General features: G+C 44.7%; 1 protein-coding gene across 2 annotated transcripts; it reads left to right on the top strand.

Moving 5' to 3' along the window:
- The first annotated feature begins 6,280 nt into the window (after window positions 1–6,280).
- On the top strand, window positions 6,281–18,479 carry LOC120048508 (E3 ubiquitin-protein ligase RNF144B-like). 2 transcript variants are annotated; one of them, XM_038994543.1, is made up of 8 exons: window positions 6,281–6,602; window positions 10,761–11,064; window positions 12,049–12,153; window positions 12,779–12,839; window positions 15,652–15,865; window positions 16,871–17,015; window positions 17,150–17,239; window positions 17,440–18,479. In XM_038994543.1, exons 2-8 carry the CDS (start codon window positions 10,849–10,851, stop codon window positions 17,620–17,622), a joined length of 1,014 nt encoding a protein of 337 aa, XP_038850471.1. In that variant the 5' UTR covers window positions 6,281–6,602; window positions 10,761–10,848; the 3' UTR covers window positions 17,623–18,479. The 2 variants fall into 2 exon arrangements, with proteins under 2 accessions (XP_038850471.1, XP_038850472.1); XM_038994544.1 differs by lacking the exon at window positions 12,049–12,153.
- The last annotated feature ends 102 nt before the right edge of the window (window positions 18,480–18,581 follow it).

Raw genomic sequence — 18,581 nt, 5'->3', positions numbered from 1 at the left:
GATATGAGCTATAGATATACAGACAAGTGTGATGGGTTCCTTGTCCTCTCTTATCAATCGTACACCTTTTATTGTTTCAAAATTCCTCCCCTTTGATTTTCTACAAATATTTATCTTATTTTTACAGATCTAATTTTCAATTGCTTCCAGTCCAAATTACATATACACAATGCATATTCACACCCCTTGACTTTTACCACATTTTGTTGTGTTACAAAGTGGGATTAAAATTGATTTAATTGTATTTTTTTGTCAACAATATACACAAAATAATATGTAATGTCAAAGTGTAAGAAAAATTCTAACATTTGTAAAAAAAAAAAAAAAAGAAGTTTTTTTTAATACATCTAATTGGTGTAATAGGGAGGAGGGTTTTAGATGTATAGTACCAGTTAAAAGTTTGGACACACCTACTCATCACAGTGTTATTCTTTATTTTTACATTGTAGAATAATAGTGGACATCACACATATAAAATAACACACATGGAATCATGTAATAACCAAAAAAGTATTAAACAAATCAAAATATATTTTATATTTGAGATTCTTCAAAGTAGCCACCCTTTGTCTTGATGACAGCTTTGCACACACTTGGCATTCTCTCAACCAGCTTCATGAGGTAGTCACCTGGAATGCCTTTCAATTAACAGGTGTGCCTTGTTAAAAGTTCATTTGTGGAATTTCTTTCTTTCTTAATGCGTTCCTTCTTAATGCGCCAATCAGTTGTGTTGTGACAAGGTAGGGGTGGTATACAGAAGATAGCTGTCACACCCTGATCTGTTTCACCTGTCTTTGTGATTGTCTCCAACCCCCTCCAGGTGTCACCCATCTTCCCCATTACCCCCTGTGTATTTATACCTGTGTTCTCTGTTGGTCTGTTGCCAGTTCGTCTTGTTTGTCAAGTCATCCAGCGTTTTTGTGTCTCAGCTCCTGCTTTTCCCAGACTCTCTTTTTCTCGCCCTCCTGCTTTTGACCCTTGCCTGTCCTGACTCTGAGCCCACCTGCCTGACCACTCTGCCTGCCCCTGAGCCTGCCTGCCGACCTGTACCTTTGCCCCACCTCTGGATTATTGACCTCTGCTTACCCTGACCCTGAGCCTGCCTGCCGTCCGGTACCGTTGCCCCACCTTTGGTTTATTGACTCCTGCCTGCCTTGACCTGTCTATTGCCTGCCCCTGTTGGATTATTAAACCATTGTTAATTCGACGTTGTCTGCCTCTGGGTCTTACCTTCCTACCTGATAGTACGAACTGGCCATGACTGACCCAGCAGACCCGGGCCAGCTGCGCAACGCCATCTCTTCCCAAGGACCCTTGGAATTGCTTTGTGGTCTTATGGAGGGGGTCCAAATGTTGGCTGAGCGCCATGACCGGGCGTTGGACATGCTGCTGGATCTATTCCGCGGGTTGTCTGGGGGACAGCCTGCCACGGTGGTAACCCCACCACCCCTCAGCAACTCGGCGGTTAGCAGCGCCACCCCACCGGCCACTCCATCTACCCGGGAGCCCCGTTTACCTCCCCCGGAACACTTTAAGGGAGAGTCGAGCACCTGTCGGGCGTTTTTAGCTCAGTGTGCCCTCATTTTCGAGCTTCAGCCCTCCTCCTTCCCCTCGGATCGCTCCAAGATAGTCTACCTCATCACGCTGATGTCTGGGAGGGCTCTCATTTGTGCTACCACCGCATGGGAACGACAGCCGGCCACGTGCGTGAGTCTGGAGGGGTTTGTGTGCTTATCAAATCCCCCCAGATTCCAGTGGTTTTGTGTTTCTCCTGGCTCCAGTGACACTCTATGGGTTCTATCATGGGCTGGAGTACGTTCTGCCATGCCCATTGTCTGAAGTCTGCACAACCTGCCCGGGAAGGTATTTGATGCCCCGTTCTCCGGGAGAGAAGCTGCCTGTTCAAATCTCTTCGGGTCCTCATTGACTCTGGAGCCAATGACAGCTTTTTGGACGCCACACTGAACATCCCCACTCAGCCCCTCCATCCCCATGAATGTTAGAGCACGCGATGGGCGCTCTATAGATCGGGTCACCCATAACACCACTCCCATCAACCTACGTGTGTCAGGGAATCACAGCGAGACCATTCAATTCCTGCTTATCAAATCCCCCCAGATTCCAGTGGTTTTGTGTTTCTCCTGGCTCGTGACACAATCCCCTCATCAACTGCTCTATGGGTGCTATCATGGGCTGGAGTACGTTCTGACATGCCCATTGTCTGAAGTCGGCACAACCTGCCCGGGATGTCTTCCTGGGGGCTCGGAAGTTGCTCCGGACCTCTCCGCCAATCCCACGGAGTACCAGGACCTCTGGGAGGTGTTCAGCAAGTCCCGAGCCACTTCCCTTTCGCTGCACCACCCCTATGACTGCGGGATTGACCTTCTCCCTAGCACCACGCCGCCCCGGGAACGTTTGTACTCTCTGTCGGGACCAGAGACCAAGGCTATGGAGACCTACATTGGGGACTACCTAGCTACAGGATTTATTCATCCCTTTTCCTCTCCCGCTGACGCAGGTTTCTTCTTCGTGGAGAAAAAAGACAAGACCCTGCGCCCGTGCATTGACTACCAGGGATTCAATGACATTACTGTGAAGAACTGTTATCCGCTACCACTCGTTTCCTCTGCCTTCAAGGCACTCCAGGGGGCCACTGTTTTCTCCAAGCTGGATCTACGAAATGCCTACCACCTGGTGCGAATACGGGAGGGGTATGATGGAAGAATGCCTTCAACATGGCCAGCGGCCACTACGAAAATCTGGTCATGCCTTTTGGCCTTACCAACGCCCCTGCCGTGTTCCAGGCTCTGGTGAATGATATTCTCCGCAACATGCTGAACCGGTTCGTCTTCGTCAACGACATCCTCGTCTTCTCTCGCTCCCCAAGAACACGTGCTCCACGTCCGACAGGTTCTCCAGTGCCTTCTGGAGAACCAGTTGTTTGTTAAGGCGGAAAAGTGTGAGCTCCATTGCTCCACCATTCCCTTTCTGGGCTACATAATCTCTGCTGGGAGTGTCCAGATGGATCCTGAGAAGGTGAGAGCAGTGGTGGATTGGCCTCAGCCTACGTCCAGGGTGCAGCTGCAACGCTTCTTGGGGTTTACCAACTTTTATCACCACTCTATCTGGGGTTACAGCACCATGGCCTCCCCCCTGTCTACACTCACCTCTACCAAGGTTCCGTTCATGTGGTCCTCTGCCACTGACCGGGCGTTCCGGGACCTTAAACACCGCTCCACCACTGCTCTTATCCTGGTTCATCCTGACCCTTCCAGTCAGTTCGTGGTGGAGGCCGATGCTTCGGATGTCGGAGTGGGGGCTGTTCTGTCCCAACGTTCTGCCATGGACCTTAAGCTGCATCCCTGCGCCTTCTTCTCCCACCGCCTCAGCGCCACGGAGAGGAACTACGATGTGGGGAATCGGGAGCTTCTTGCGGTGAAGATGGCGTTGTAGGAATGGAGACACTGGCTAGAAGGGGCGGAACATTCGTTCATTGTGTGGACCGACCACAAAAACCGCTATAACCCCACGGTTACCACCTCGGAGCCCAAGACCATCCTTCCCACCTTGTGCCTAGCGACGGCACTCAGCTGGGGTATAGGGAAACAGGTCCGGGAGGTGCAGTGGTCCCAGCCGAACCCTGGGGTGAGCCCAGATAACCTGGATGTTTGTGTCTGATGTTGTCCGCTCCGCAGTCCTGGAGTGGGCCCATTCCTCCAGGCTTGCCTGTCACCCAGGCTCTCGTCGAACCCTGGCCTTCGTGTGACAACGCTTTTGGTGGCCTACTATGGTTCTGGATGTTGCCGCGTTTGTTGCCGCCTGCACAGTCTGCGCACAGAACAAAACTCCTCGGCAAGCTCCAGCTGGTCTTCCACAACCACTGCCTGTCCTTCACTGTCCCTGGTCCCATATATCCCTGGATTTCGTCACGGGTCTCCCTCTGTCTGAGGGCAACACTGCCATCCTGACTGTGGTCGACCGGTTTTCCAAAGCCGCCCACTTCATTCCTCTCCCCAAACTACAGTGAGCTAACATCGCAAAGAAGGGCATCTACTGGAAGATGGGTAAAAAAAAGCAGACATTGAATATCCCGTTGAGCAGGTGAAGTTATTAATTACACTTTCGATGGTATATCAATACACCCATTCACTACAAAGAAACAGGCACCCTTCCTAACTCAGTTGCCAGAGAGGAAGGAAACTGCTCAGAGATTTCACCATGAGGTCAACGGGGACTTTAAAACAGTTACAGAGTTTAAAGGCTGTGATAGGAGAAAATTGAGGATGGATAAACAATATTTTAGTTACTCCCCGATACTAACCTAAATTAAAGAGTGAAAAGAAGGAAGCCTGTGCAGAATACAAAATATTCCAAAACATGTATCATGTTTGCAATAAGGCACTAAAGTAAACTGCAAAAAGTGGCAAAGAAATTCACTTTATGTCCTGAATACAAAGCGTTGTGTTTGAGGCAAATCCAACGTAACATACTCAGTGATGTGTTATGTTGGATTTGCCACAAATTAGATCTGTACATGAATTAATAACCACAGCTGTACTTGGTGATATATTTTTAGAAAATCAAAGGTGAGCCATTTTGGAAAAAATATGAAGGTGTACCTTTGATAAGAGCGGTCAATGAAACCAACACACGAGTCTGTTGATCTGTAACTCATATGGACAGTGAGCTATTGAAAATTAGAACTATCACAGGAGATATTTATGTAATATCAGTAAATAAAAATTGCAATTCTAATGTGTGTAGACTACTATGGACGAGCGCGGTCAGAGACGTAACCTCAAGTGGTTTTAGATGTATATGTCATGTATGTCACACCCTGATCTGGTTCACCTGTCCTTGTGATTGTCTCCAGCCACTCCAGGTTTCGCTTATTATCCCCGGTGTATTTATCCCTGTGTTTCCTGTCTCTCTGTGCCAGTTCGTCTTGTTTGCCAAATCAACCAGCGGTTTTTCTTGCTCCTATTTTCTCCATTTATTTCTAGTCCTCCTGGTTTCAACCCTTGCCTTTCCTGACTCCGAACCCACCTGCCTGGCCATTCTGCCTGTTCTGACTACAAGCCTGCCTATCCCCTTGTACTGTTTTGGACTCAGATCTGGTTTCTGACCCCTGCCTGGTCTGACTTCAAGACTGCCTATCGCCTGGTACTGTTTGGACTCTGACCTGGTTTATGAACTCTTGCCTGTCCCCCGACCTGCCTTTGCCTACTCCCTATGTTATAATAAATCTCAGAGCTCAACCATCTCCCTCCTGTGTCTGCATTTGGGTCTCGCCTTGTGCCCTTATAATGTAGATAGGAAGCTATTGAATTAACATCTAAAGCTGTAATAAGAAAAATATTTCTAGAGAATCGAAGGGGAGGAATTAAAAAATGTATAAGAGAGGTGAAGGAACCCACTACCCTTGTCTGTAGATCTGTAGCTCATATGGATAGGAAGGTATTGAAAGTTTGACCTATCACAAGAAATATGCCTATAAAATCAGGGAAGTACTGAACTGGAATTCTAATGAATGTAGCATGGATGAGTGGGGTCAGTTACTTCACATTATCTGGTTTTACATTTCAATTTCACCTAGAAAGGAGGCGTTTGAAAAGTATCCTTGTAAATGGGTCAAATATTAGTAGTTAGAGGTAACTAATAAAAATGCTTGGCCCTTTAGTGACTGGAGGCCCTATGCAGTGTGTGTAATCGTCATATAGGGCTAACCCTCCTAAATTGGAATGCAAAAACATATATTTTTTATCACCGGTATTGCACTTTTACGATGGTCCCTAAACCACCAGAGCGCCAGGAAACAGTATATTGCATTATTCTTGGCTCTGAAGGGAAGAGTTTGACTATCCCTAAACCACCAGAGCGCCAGGAAACAGTATATTGCATTATTCTTGGCTCTGAAGGGAAGAGTTTGACTATCGGTAAAAACATAGTGTGTACCTTGCTCTCTACGGTCATCCAATTCAATATATATATCATTCTCATCATCCTAGCACCTTCCGTCAGAGAGCTATTGACGAGCAAACCCTGAATATCGAAAGTAAAAACACATTTACTGCGATATTCTACCCAACCAGGAGATATCACAAGAGAAGCTTCTGTGGATTTGTAACAATAAGATGAATTATGTAGTCAAAAAGGACGAACTCCTGAAGTGAGAGATGATGCTTGTAGGTTTTTGCTTTTGCTTTTTTTCTATGCAAGCCGCCAGGGGCAGGCTAGAGGACATTCCACCAATAGCCTACCGCTTCCTGGTCAAGTAAGCAGCAGGCAGGGCAGCAAGAACATCGTTGGCGGAACAATACTACACACACACACCCGTCCATCTGGAAACACGGGACTGACTGTGCATGCCAACACTGATTGCGTTGGTGATTGTAGGCCAGGCAGGGAGGTGTGTCTAGTGCAGTTGGAAGAAAGAGGTAAATGGGTGGTGCTTGTGTGAATATCGTGGCGACCGAGCGGAGGTGTTTTGTAGGTGACTGTGTATCAACAGATGTGCATGTGTCCTAGTAAAAGCACTGCGGCTGTTAATCTGGACAGAAGCAGCTCGTAGGCTACACGAAGTAGGCGACCTGACCGAGGAGGTAGGTCTCTCTCTCTTCCCCCCTCGGTCTTTTCCCCCCTAGTGTTTCCGTATTTATTGTGACATCTGTGTGGCATGTAATGTCATTTTCTGTGTAAGGAATGGTTTAATGTGTGTATGTTGCAGAATTTCAATGTGGACCTATGTCAGTATAGCTACAACCTTGGAAAGTGAAATTGTGTCAGTCGGGCTCATCTTGTATTCTTCTGCTGTCAACTACATGCGAACAATGAGTATATTTCAGATTATTCCTCTATGAATTCTGGTTGAAGAATATACTTTATTAGGGGGATACCCTCATATAAAGAGGTTGTCACTCCCATTTACTGTAGTTTAACATGTACTACAACATATATACAGTATTTGGTAATAACACAATAATAAACAAATTATGGTTTTGTTTGTTTCTTTGATTCATTAAAACAGCATTTTCATAGGAATTGGAGTAGAAACAATTTGACATTTAGACCCGCATTAACTGCAGCAAGATGAATGTCTTTCTTTCTCTCATTCTCTCTCGTTTGCTCTCGCACACACACACACACACACACACACACACACACACACACACACACACACACACACACACACACACACACACACACACACACACACACACACACACACACACACACACACACACAGGATTGTAAGTCCGGCAGCATAGGCCCAGGCCCAGCTGCCTCCTTCCAACAGAACACAGCCAGTCACTCTGTATGTATGGCAACTATTCACCGAGCTGAGCTGTTTTTCCGTTTCTGCTTGTGTACTGGACAATGAGGCTTTGATCCCTGGCTGGGATTCAACCTAGACTTTGATCCATGGAGAATGCCTACAGTATGGTTAGAAACAGAACTCACTGTAATGTGAAATCTGTTATTAGTCAAAGCAAAGGCCATATGGTTAGTTAATCAAAGCTTGTCTACATCATGATGACGGTATAAACATGTTTGTTGTTGTTGTATGCTACAAGCTAGCGGTTCACTCCAACTGACCCCCAGATTGTTGTGTCAATGGCTGGATCCAAACACTCCAGTGACATTGGTGATCCTTTCCTCCATTTGTATCATTTTGCAAGTTGCAATATTTCATCAAGATAACAAAAGGGTGAGGAACTTTCCAGGCGGAGAGATAGAGGAAACTGATAAAGCACCATTGTGTCGCAATGCAAAATAACAGAGTTTTTATTACCGGTAATAACAGGTCTGTTTGTTACTGCTACCTTCCTGTTATGGTTGTGCAGGACAGACAGACTAAATGACAGACAGACAGACAGGCGGGCAGTCTTACAAACTGATAGGCTGACAGACTGACACTGACGAACAGATAGACAGGAGTAAGTAGCATTGTCGGATTTCTTCACCCTGCTCTCCATTCTCCACCACAATACAGAAGGGCTTCACTCCTATGGGACAGAGAGAAATAATGACTGTGCAGAAATAAAATGTGCACATTCAAGTGCAAGTATCAGTGTTTTGCACGTGTGCCATAAATCAATGTTAGATAGAGGAGCACAGTAAAATTTAGGACAGTGATGTTGGCTCTATTGATTTGGCTGGTATAAATTTGCCTGCCAATTTAAACAGCGACTGCACTTTGTGTGGAGAATGAGAAACTGTAGATAGACACATGCATAATCAACAGCTTTTTAGCCACTCATTCTGTCGTGCTAAATCTATTTTACTACTTAATTCTTTATTTTCCCTCATTGGATTTGAGGGCAGAGAAATTGGCTCTGGGTTTGTACTCTTTCACAGGGCCCAACACCAGATGACCTGAGCTACAGTTAGACCTCTTAGTTAGACTTTGTCCTCTTCTCTAGCTTGGATTAGCCCAGAACATGTGAAATGGGTCAATCGGCAGCAGCACCACGAGTTTCCTGCTCTTCAATGAATTCTGAAATTAATATTTTCCTTCTGGCTAAACCTGAAAGACACATTTTATTGGTAAAAGGGATAACACCTCTTCTCTTGTTTGTCTATTGCAAAGACACAAAGATATTACCCATGATTTTGTGATGCGCCGTAGAAGTGTTGCACCGTAGATGCCAATGTAAAACATCCATGTTACCAACGGCTACACATACTAATACTGCTGGAAGGAGGGGGAGTAATGGCTCCTCTGTTCATTAACAGGAAGTGATAATTATATGTCTGGGGCCACATCCAAAATAGGGCTCTGGTTAAAAGTAGTGCACTATTTGGGAAGCAACCTGGAAGTAGATGATGTGGGGACTGGCGAGGCTATCATCTGTTTTAAACACCATTAGATGATGTGGGGACTGGCGAGGCTATCATCTGTTTTAAACACCATTAGATGATGTGGGGACTGGCGAGGCTATCATCTGTTTTAAACACAACTAGATGATGTGGGGACTGGCGAGGCTGTCAGCTGTTTTAAACACCACTAGATGATGTGGGGACTGGCGAGGCTATCAGCTGTTTTAAACACAACTAGATGATGTGGGGACTGGCGAGGCTATCAGCTGTTCTAAACACCACTAGATGATGTGGGGACTGGCGAGGCTATCAGCTGTTTTAAACACAACTAGATGATGTGGGGACTGGCGAGGCTATCAGCTGTTTTAAACACCACTAGATGATGTGGGGACTGGCGAGGCTATCAGCTGTTCTAAACACCATTAGATGATGTGGGGACTGGCGAGGCTATCAGCTGTTCTAAACACCATTAGATGATGTGGGGACTGGCGAGGCTATCAGCTGTTCTAAACACCATTAGATGATGTGGGGACTGGCGAGGCTATCAGCTGTTCTAAACACCATTAGATGATGTGGGGACTGGCGAGGCTATCAGCTGTTCTAAACACCATTAGATGATGTGGGGACTGGCGAGGCTATCAGCTGTTCTAAACACTATTAGATGATGTGGGGACTGGCGAGGCTATCAGCTGTTTTAAACACCATTAGATGATGTGGGGACTGGCGAGGCTATCAGCTGTTCTAAACACTATTAGATGATGTGGGGACTGGCGAGGCTATCAGCTGTTCTAAACACTATTAGATGATGTGGGGACTGGCGAGGCTATCAGCTGTTCTAAACAATATTAGATGATGTGGGGACTGGCAGGCTATCAGCTGTTCTAAACACCATTAGATGATGTGGGGACTGGCGAGGCTATCAGCTGTTCTAAACACCACTAGATGATGTGGGGACTGGCGAGGCTATCAGCTGTTTTAAACACCACTAGATGATGTGGGGACTGGCGAGGCTATCAGCTGTTTTAAACACCACTAGATGATGTGGGGACTGGCGAGGCTATTATCTGTTTTAAACACAACTAGATGATGTGGGGACTGGCGAGGCTATTATCTGTTTTAAACACAACTAGATGATGTGGGGACTGGCGAGGCTATCAGCTGTTTTAAACACCACTAGATGATGTGGGGACCGGCGAGGCTATTATCTGTTTTAAACACAACTAGATGATGTGGGGACTGGCGAGGCTATCAGCTGTTTTAAACACCATTAGATGATGTGGGGACTGGCAGGCTATCAGCTGTTTTAAACACAACTAGATGATGTGGGGACTGGCGAGGCTATCAGCTGTTTTAAACACAACTAGATGATGTGGGGACTGGCGAGGCTATCAGCTGTTTTAAACACAACTAGATGATGTGGGGACTGGCGAGGCTATCAGCTGTTTTAAACACAACTAGATGATGTGGGGATTGGCGAGGCTATCAGCGGTTTTAAACACAACTAGATGATGTGGGGATTGGCGAGGCTATCAGCTGTTTTAAACACAACTAGATGATGTGGGGACTGGCGAGGCTATCAGCGGTTTTAAACACAACTAGATGATGTGGGGACTGGCGAGGCTATCAGCTGTTTTAAACACAACTAGATGATGTGGGGACTGGCGAGGCTATCAGCTGTTTTAAACACAACTAGATGATGTGGGGACTGGTGAGGCTATCAGCTGTTTTAAACACAACTAGATGATGTGGGGACTGGCGAGGCTATCAGCTGTTTTAAACACCATTAGATGATGTGGGGACTGGCGAGGCTATTAGCTGTTTTAAACACAACTAGATGATGTGGGGACTGGCGAGGCTATCAGCTGTTTTAAACACAACTAGATGGGGACTGGCGAGGTTATAGGCTGACTGCTTGTCTTCTGTTCTCCACCACCCCCCAGATCATGGAGCACAGCCCTCCACACTTCCTACAGCAGAAGGGCTAAAAGAAGCTTCCAGACAGCGCTGACTGACCGCTCTGCTCCCCCCATGGCTAACAACAACAGTCCAGCCCGGGGCCAGAGCCAGGGTCAGGGCCCCATAGCCAACAGCAGTCCATCCCAGCCTCTGGGCCAGGCCGGGGCTGTAGTGGCCTCCTTCTCCACCCAGGCTGATGTGGTGGTCTACTGCAAGCTGTGCCTTAGTGAGCACCCCTCAGCAGCAACCAGCACGCTGCACACCTGTGACTGTGTCTTCTGCACCCCGGTAGGTAGACAACACAAACCTGCCATAACTTCTCTTCTCATATCTGATACTTGGCAGGAAAATGCCTGTATTTTCTATTCTCCCTCTATTTTAATTCAACAAGACTCAGCTTTCAAACAACAGGACATATCTATCTGCCGAATCAAAAATGTATATTTAATCACAGCTTTCCTGAAAGCATTTAGTTTCTCTTTCACTTTTATCTCTGGCAGGCAGTACTCTAGCTGACTTTCTATTGATTGGTGTTCAGTCAGCCTGTATCCATCCGCACTGAGGTGGAGGTGATGTGCCTTGACACGGATAGTGAGATATCCTGGCGTGGGGTTGGTTGGCTGGCAGGTGCTAATCTCTGCCTGGCTGCTGGCGTCGCTCGGAGCAGCAGTCTGAGTTGCTAGGACAAGGTCAAACATAGGGTATATCCCTATGGGCCTGGAAAGTAGTGCACTATATAGGGAATACGATGCCATTTGGAACACAGCCATAGAGAGATACTGTCAACACAACACTGGTTACCACTTACCAGTACTATGCACTGATTGACAATAAACCCCATGCCTTCTGCATTCTGCTGTTGCTACAGTAGCTGGGTGAGGCTTGGCGTGACTCTTCTGACAAACAAAACAGCAGATTTTTGCATGAACAGACTCGCAGGACTGCATTTTTTGGCTGCTTTGTCTTTAGCATTAAATTGTTTGTTAGAGACGAGTCTAGTTCAAGTGCTAGTTACTGTATATCTCAGATACTGTCAACATCAACATCAATCCAGGGCCACTTTTAGTTGGTGAACGTTGTGGAACGTTGTAGATAAAAATGTAATGATCAGAGCTGACGTGATTCCTTACTCTACATGGCTACAGAGAGGCATGTTTCTGAACATTTCACAATGTTGTGCGTTGCTGAACATGGCCCTGCTCTCTGGTTCTGTCCATAGACATACATATTATTCACATCTGTGTTTACGTCATTGGTTGTCTGTCCCCTCAGTGTCTACAGCAGTATGTTCAGCTGGCCATCCGGGAGGGTGGGGGCAGCCCGGTCACATGTCCAGACATGGCTTGTCAGAGGACAGGAGTCCTACTCCACTCAGAGGTAGTACTGGATGTTCTACTGTGGCTGCGACTCAAATGACACCCTATTCCCTTTATAGTGCACTACTTTTGACCAGGGCACATAGGGAATTATATAGGGAATAGGGTGCCATTTTGGACACATTCAAATAACCACTGGTACACATCAATGTTTAGACCATTTGACTATTACACTGCTACATTGCTATTACACTCATATGTATTTGCCTGTTACCACAAGTAGGGTTGGGTACCGTTGGGTAAGATAAATTTGCCAAACCTTTCTACATCTTACATCATGCCACCACACCTTGAACTTGCAAATGTCATTGTCAGGTGTAAATGGTAAATACTCTACAGCACAAGCCAATGTAGTGTTGCGATCAGGTCAGGGAGTTTGGTAATCAACCGATCTTCTCTTGAAATGATTATCCCTGGTTAAATTCTGCATTTCCGTTGGAATGCAATACATTTAATTTCTGTGGAATGCATTACATTAAAGCCTGGTCTCAGATCTGTTTGTGACAATGACCATAGAAGTTGGCAATACAGCATAAACTGATCTGGGACCAGGCTGGTCCTCCTTTGATTTTAAGACATAATCACAGACGTGATCCATTCTGTTATTTTTTTGTGTTGTTTTGCAGATAGCCTGTTTTGCCCCTGCGGATCAGGTTGAGCTGTACCAGCGACTGGAGTTTGAACAAGGTACGGTACCGTTCATTAGCATTAGCATGCTGGTGAAGTGACTGGTGACGGCTGTCACGGCAACCAGGCTATTTCAGGTCTGGGCCATCTGGTGGCAGTGAGCTGAGCTGATCTGAGCCTGCCTCTAGTATCGACATGCCTGGCATATTGTGGGGTTACTGTACTGAGAGAGACTCCCTCTAGTCCTTATCTTGACTCCCTCCCACCCTGTCCCAGTCCAGCTGAAAGGTTCTTGTAACTTTAGTAGCTACTAGACGGTTCGTCAAGCTACCAGATTAGCATAAGGCGATTTATAAATAGCAGTTGAATAATTACTGGAAATTATGAAGCTGTTATTGTTCTGTCTGTCTGCAGTTTTTGTTGGTGAAGAAATATGGTTTGTTGTTGTTGGCTTTAGTTTAGAGACAAAAGTCATTTCTGAGAGCGTGAAGAGAAGAAAACAGTGTAGAAAAAGTCCCAGCTGGTTTGACATTTATAAATTGTAATCTGAGGTTGGTTGGATTGCCTTGAGGCAACAACACACTGAAACCAATATTAGTCACCGTTCAGTCATAAATCAAATACCTTAAAAAATTTGATCTAGGAAAAGTCGAACAAAGTGCACAAAATATGTTATTATGGTGCTCCTCTGATAAGGACAACATGTGCCTTTGTTACGAAAGCTGTTATAAACCCCACTGAAATCCCTGCCCTGGCACATCTAGGATAAGCAGGCCTACAGTGCCTTCAGAAAGTATTCACACCCCTTGACTTTTTACAAGGTGGGATTAAAATGGATTTAATTGTCATTTTTTTTGTCAACGATCTACACAAAATACTCTGTAATGTCAAAGTGGAAGAATTGTAACATTTGTAAAAAAAAAAATGTCATAAAAGAGACTAATATATCCTGATTACATAAGTATTTAACCCCCTGAGTCAATACATGTTAGAGTAACCTTTGGCAGCGATTATACCTGTGAGACTTTCTGGGTAAGTCTCTAAGAGCTTTGCACACCTGGATTGTACAATATTTGTACATTATTCTTTTAATAATTCTTCAAGCTCTGTCAAGTTGGTTGTTGATCATTCCTAGACAGCCATTTTCAAGTCGTGCCATAGATTGTCATGCCGATTTAAGTCAAAACTGTAAATAGGCCATTCAGGAACATCCAATGTTGTGTATATTTGTATATTTGGCCTGTTTTTGGTTATTGTCCTGCTGAAAGATGAATTTGTCTCCCAGTGTCTGTTGGAAAGCAGACTGAACCAGGTTTTCCTCTAAAATGTTCATGTGCTTTTTTTTTTACCCATTCACTGCTCGACAGGGATCTTACAAATAATTGTATGTGTAGGGTACAGAAATAAGGTAGTCATTCAAAAATGATGATGCAGCTCTATTCCGTTGAATTTTATCCTAAAAAACTCCCTAGTCCTTGCCGAGGACAAGCATACCCATAACATGATGCAGCCACCACCATGCTTGAAAATATGAAGAGTGGTATTCAGTGATGTGTTGTGTTGGATTTGCCCTTAACATAATGCTTTGTATTTAGGACATAAAGTTAATTTCTTTGCCACATTTAGTGCCTAATTGGGAACAGGATGCATGTATTGGAATATTTCTATTCTGTACAGGCTACAATGTTGTTGATCCATCTTCAGTTTTCTCCTATCACAGCCATTAAACTGTAACTGTTTTAAAGTCGCCATAGTCCTCATGGTGAAATACCTGAGCGGTTTCCTTCCTCTCCAGCAACTGAGTTAGGAAGGTGCCTGTATCTTTGTAGATCTGGGTGTATTGATACACCAAGTGTAATATTCAATGTCAGATATATATATATTTTTTTACCCATTCACTGCTCGACTGAGGGATCTTACAGATAATTGTATGTGTAGGGTACAGAAATAAGGTAGTCATTCAAAAATCATGTTAAATACTATTATTGCACACAGAGTGAGTCCATGCAACTTATTATATGACTTGTTAAGCAAATTTTTACTCCTGAACTTATTTAGGCTTGTCATAACAAATGGGTTGAATACTTATTGACGCAAGACATTTCAGCTTTTAATTTTTTATTTTAATTTGTACAAACTTCAAAAAAATATAATTATACTTTGGCGTGTGGAGGCCAGTGACACAAAATCTCAATTTAACTAATTTTAAATGCAGGCAGTAACACAACAAAATGTAGAAAAAGTCAAGAGGTGTGAATACTTTCTGAAGGCACCCGTATCTAGGATCCTCTACCCTCTATATCTAATACCTTGCTTTGGGTATCATTCTATAGACATACATACAGGTAACTGTCAAAATCAAATAAAGCGTCTAAATAGGACGTTGGGCCACCACAAGCTGCCAGAACATGGCATAGATTCTACAAGTGTCTTTAACTATTGGAGGGATGTGACACCATTCTTCCACGAGAAATTCCATCATTTTGTGTTTTGTTGATGGTAGAGGAAAACGCGGTCTCTGGCGTCTATCCAGAATCTCTCATAAGTGTTCAATTGGGTTGAGATCTGGTAACCGAGACACACACACACAACACACACAGACACACACACACACACACATACACACAAACCCCCAATGCTCATTTGAGACCCCTCTTTAGATCTCTTTGAGCCATGGTAGCCAAAATAATGGTGAACTGGGCATGATGGAATGTTAAGTGCTTCATTAACTCAGGAACCACACCTGTGTGGAAGCACCTGCTTTCAATATACTTTATATCCCTCATTTACTAGTGTTTCCTTTATTTTGGCAGTTACCTGTGTATGTACATACATATGTGTTTATGTACATCATTGGTTTGTTATGTTTCAGGGGTGCAGCTGGACCCTAGTAGAGCATGGTGCCCGGTGCTGGAGTGCCAGGCTGTCTGCAGCGTTGGACCCAGCTCAGAGGGCCAGCCTACGTCCGTGCCCTGTCCAGCCTGCCACACCATCTTCTGCTCTGGCTGTAGAGGGCCCTGGCAGGACGGGCACGCCTGCTCCGAGCACCAGCCTATGACATCATCATCGCCTGCCTCAGAGAGCAGGTCAGTCAGTCACAGTCAGGGCGCCTTGGTGGAAAAAATATTGTCACTAAATAACTGATGAATGCTGATTGAAGCAGTAGTTGGCAGTACTGTTGCTTGTCATTTTGGAAATAAGTAAAATTAACAATTTGGTAAGAGTGTCTTGGCCTTTTGGACAAGCTAGCTACACCCAATGCCATTTCTGGTGTGCCACAGACAGTGTGCTCAGTGTGTTCCTCAGTGTCCCTCTCTCTATACAGTATCCCAACCCTTCCACCCTTCAATGTGTGTGTGTGTGTGTGTGTGTGTGTGTGTGTGTGTGTGTGTGTGTGTGTGTGTGTGTGTGTGTGTGTGTGTGTGTGTGTGTGTGTGTGTGTGTGTGTGTGTGTGTGTGTGTGTGTGTGTGTGTGTGTGTGTGTGTGGTATTGGAAGGTGTGGAGGAAAGCTTAATGGAATGCCATTGTGTCCCTGCCAAAGAGGGGAGTAGGGGAGTCAGTCAGTGAATCCATTTCCGTTGCTTTGGCAACGCGAAGTGCCTCAGGTACTTGAGGAAATGTACTTGAATCGATGGATTTAATGTACGAAAGTATAACAACATCAGACAAGACCAGAAAGTGTTCTAAAATCTTAGATTTGAGCCCCAAAGTATGAGAGACAGAATGCCAGTTTGATGTTGTTGTGGGGGATTAACACTATTGGTCCATTTAGTAATACAATGCAGTTAATTCAATCCCTTCTTACCATGGTATTCAGTCAACAGGTTCCCTCATAGTTTCTTCTCCCCAAATAAATTAAGTTAAACCGCCAATTAACATTAGTGCTAAATAAAGATGACAGTCTGTGCTTCAGCTTCCATGGTTTAACCCTGCTAACACCATATAATTATATTTACACTATAATGTATAGACATTATTAACATTCTTAATCTAATTCTGTCTGAACCCACTCTCCCTCACCTCCCCCACCACCTCTCCACCTCTCCCCCCAACTCCCCCACCTCTCCACCCCTCATCCACCTGTCCCCAGGGGCCGGTCATGCAGTGACTCTGATCTGCCCATCAAGCAGTGCCCCATGTGTGGTGTGTACATCGAGAGGAACCAAGGCTGTGCCCAGATGCTGTGTAAGAGCTGCAAACACACCTTCTGCTGGTACTGTCTGCAGAACCTGGATGTAAGTCCACATACAGTGATAAATGCTTCAATAAGTCTGAACCTACATGTTGTATGTTAATGGTGATACTGTATTCCTCTATGTTAAGATGAAATATTTCTGAGGTACTATGAAAACTGTTGTTATATGTTTAGGGTGATATATTTCTGAGGCACTATGATAAGGGGCCATGCAGGAACATGCTGGGCCACTCCCGAGCCTCCGTCATGTGGAACAGAACACAGGTGAGGTGACTCTTCTCATTTTACACTCCAGTAAACCAGGAAATCTGTGTTTTGCTATATCAAGTTTTCTTGTATGCCTGAATCAACAGTCATTGGCCTGACATTTTGTATGTGACATTCACATTTATTGGCCTCCTGCTAAACACCCTGTGTGTGTGTGTGCGTTTGTGTGTGTGTGTGTGTGACCCTCCTCTTGGCAGGTGGTGGGCATCCTGGTTGGCGTCAGTGTCATCGTGCTGGTGGCCTCTCCTCTCCTCCTGCTGGCTTCACCCTGCATCCTGTGCTGCCTGTGCAAGCCCTGCCGAGGCAAAAAGAAGAGGAGGAAGAAGAAAGAGCTCACACAGACAGACATACAGCCAGAACTCAGTCCCACCAAGTCATAAAGAGAGACTGCTCCTTCTTCTCACCACGGTCTGGGAATGGATCCATTTAGTCAGTTCAGGCACTGATTTTAATTCATGAATGGAAACATCTTCATTGAAAAGAATGGGGTATTTTTCAACTCATTGAATTTTAAATAATGTTATTGAATTGACAGAATTGAAAACTGACTAGTACCCTGATTGCCACCATCTCACACACACATACAGTACAGGACCGCTGTCTACCACCCTCATGTGCCAAACGTCACCATGCCAAACCAGTCTTCTTACAGTAGGTGCACAAGTGCCTCCATCCTACAGTGCCTGGTATTTGGTGGTATTTGTTTTGCCTTCCATTATATTATGCAAAATATGTGTGTGTTGTTTATGAAAAGAACGACTGTAAGTAACATAAGTAACATAACGACTGTAAGTAACATCCTTAACCAATGCAAAACATTGTTTCATAATGTGCTGTGGAAACTGCATTGTGCACTGTATTGGGTACTGGGAGAAAAATGTGTTCATCCCAAATGGCACCCTATTCCCTACATAGTATACTACTTTTGACCAGTCCCTGGTCAAAGGTGTGCACTATAATGGGAATAGGGTGCTATTTTGAAAGTAACCAATGATATAGGGCTTCAAAGGTGCACATAGAAATATTTTCTGCTGCTGACAGATTCCTCCTGGAATTCCAGACCAAATTTCTGTTGGGTTCTATATACTACTACTACTATAATGTATGTAAATATGTATTTATGGAATAGTGTATATGGTGTCCTGTTTGTTTCTACTTTTTTTCGTTGATGTTTCTGCATCAGATATTTTGTAAAAGATCCATTGTAATTGAAATAAACATCAGATATTGAACATGCCCTGGCTGCATAATATTATGTCTTACTTAAATGTTTGTTTGCACATTGTTATATAATCTTGTTTACCCTGATTTATAACATGAACTTTCGAGATTCACCCAG

The sequence above is a fragment of the Salvelinus namaycush genome, chromosome 5 (assembly GCF_016432855.1).
Source record: "Salvelinus namaycush isolate Seneca chromosome 5, SaNama_1.0, whole genome shotgun sequence".
NCBI classification, from domain to species: Eukaryota; Metazoa; Chordata; class Actinopteri; order Salmoniformes; family Salmonidae; genus Salvelinus; species Salvelinus namaycush.
Note: the sequence above shows the minus strand (reverse complement) of the source record. Positions and strands in the feature narration are given on the sequence as shown.

What these genes read in the sequence shown, in the direction of transcription:
- LOC120048508 (XM_038994543.1), top strand. Translation starts at nt 10,849, where the DNA reads ATGGCTAACAACAACAGTCCAGCCCGGGGCCAGAGCCAGGGTCAGGGC. An exon ending in ACTGTGTCTTCTGCACCCCG is followed by an intron (nt 11,065 to 12,048) that starts GTAGGTAGACAA and finishes CTGTCCCCTCAG; the next exon opens with TGTCTACAGCAGTATGTTCA. An exon ending in TCGCCTGCCTCAGAGAGCAG is followed by an intron (nt 15,866 to 16,870) that starts GTCAGTCAGTCA and finishes ACCTGTCCCCAG; the next exon opens with GGGCCGGTCATGCAGTGACT.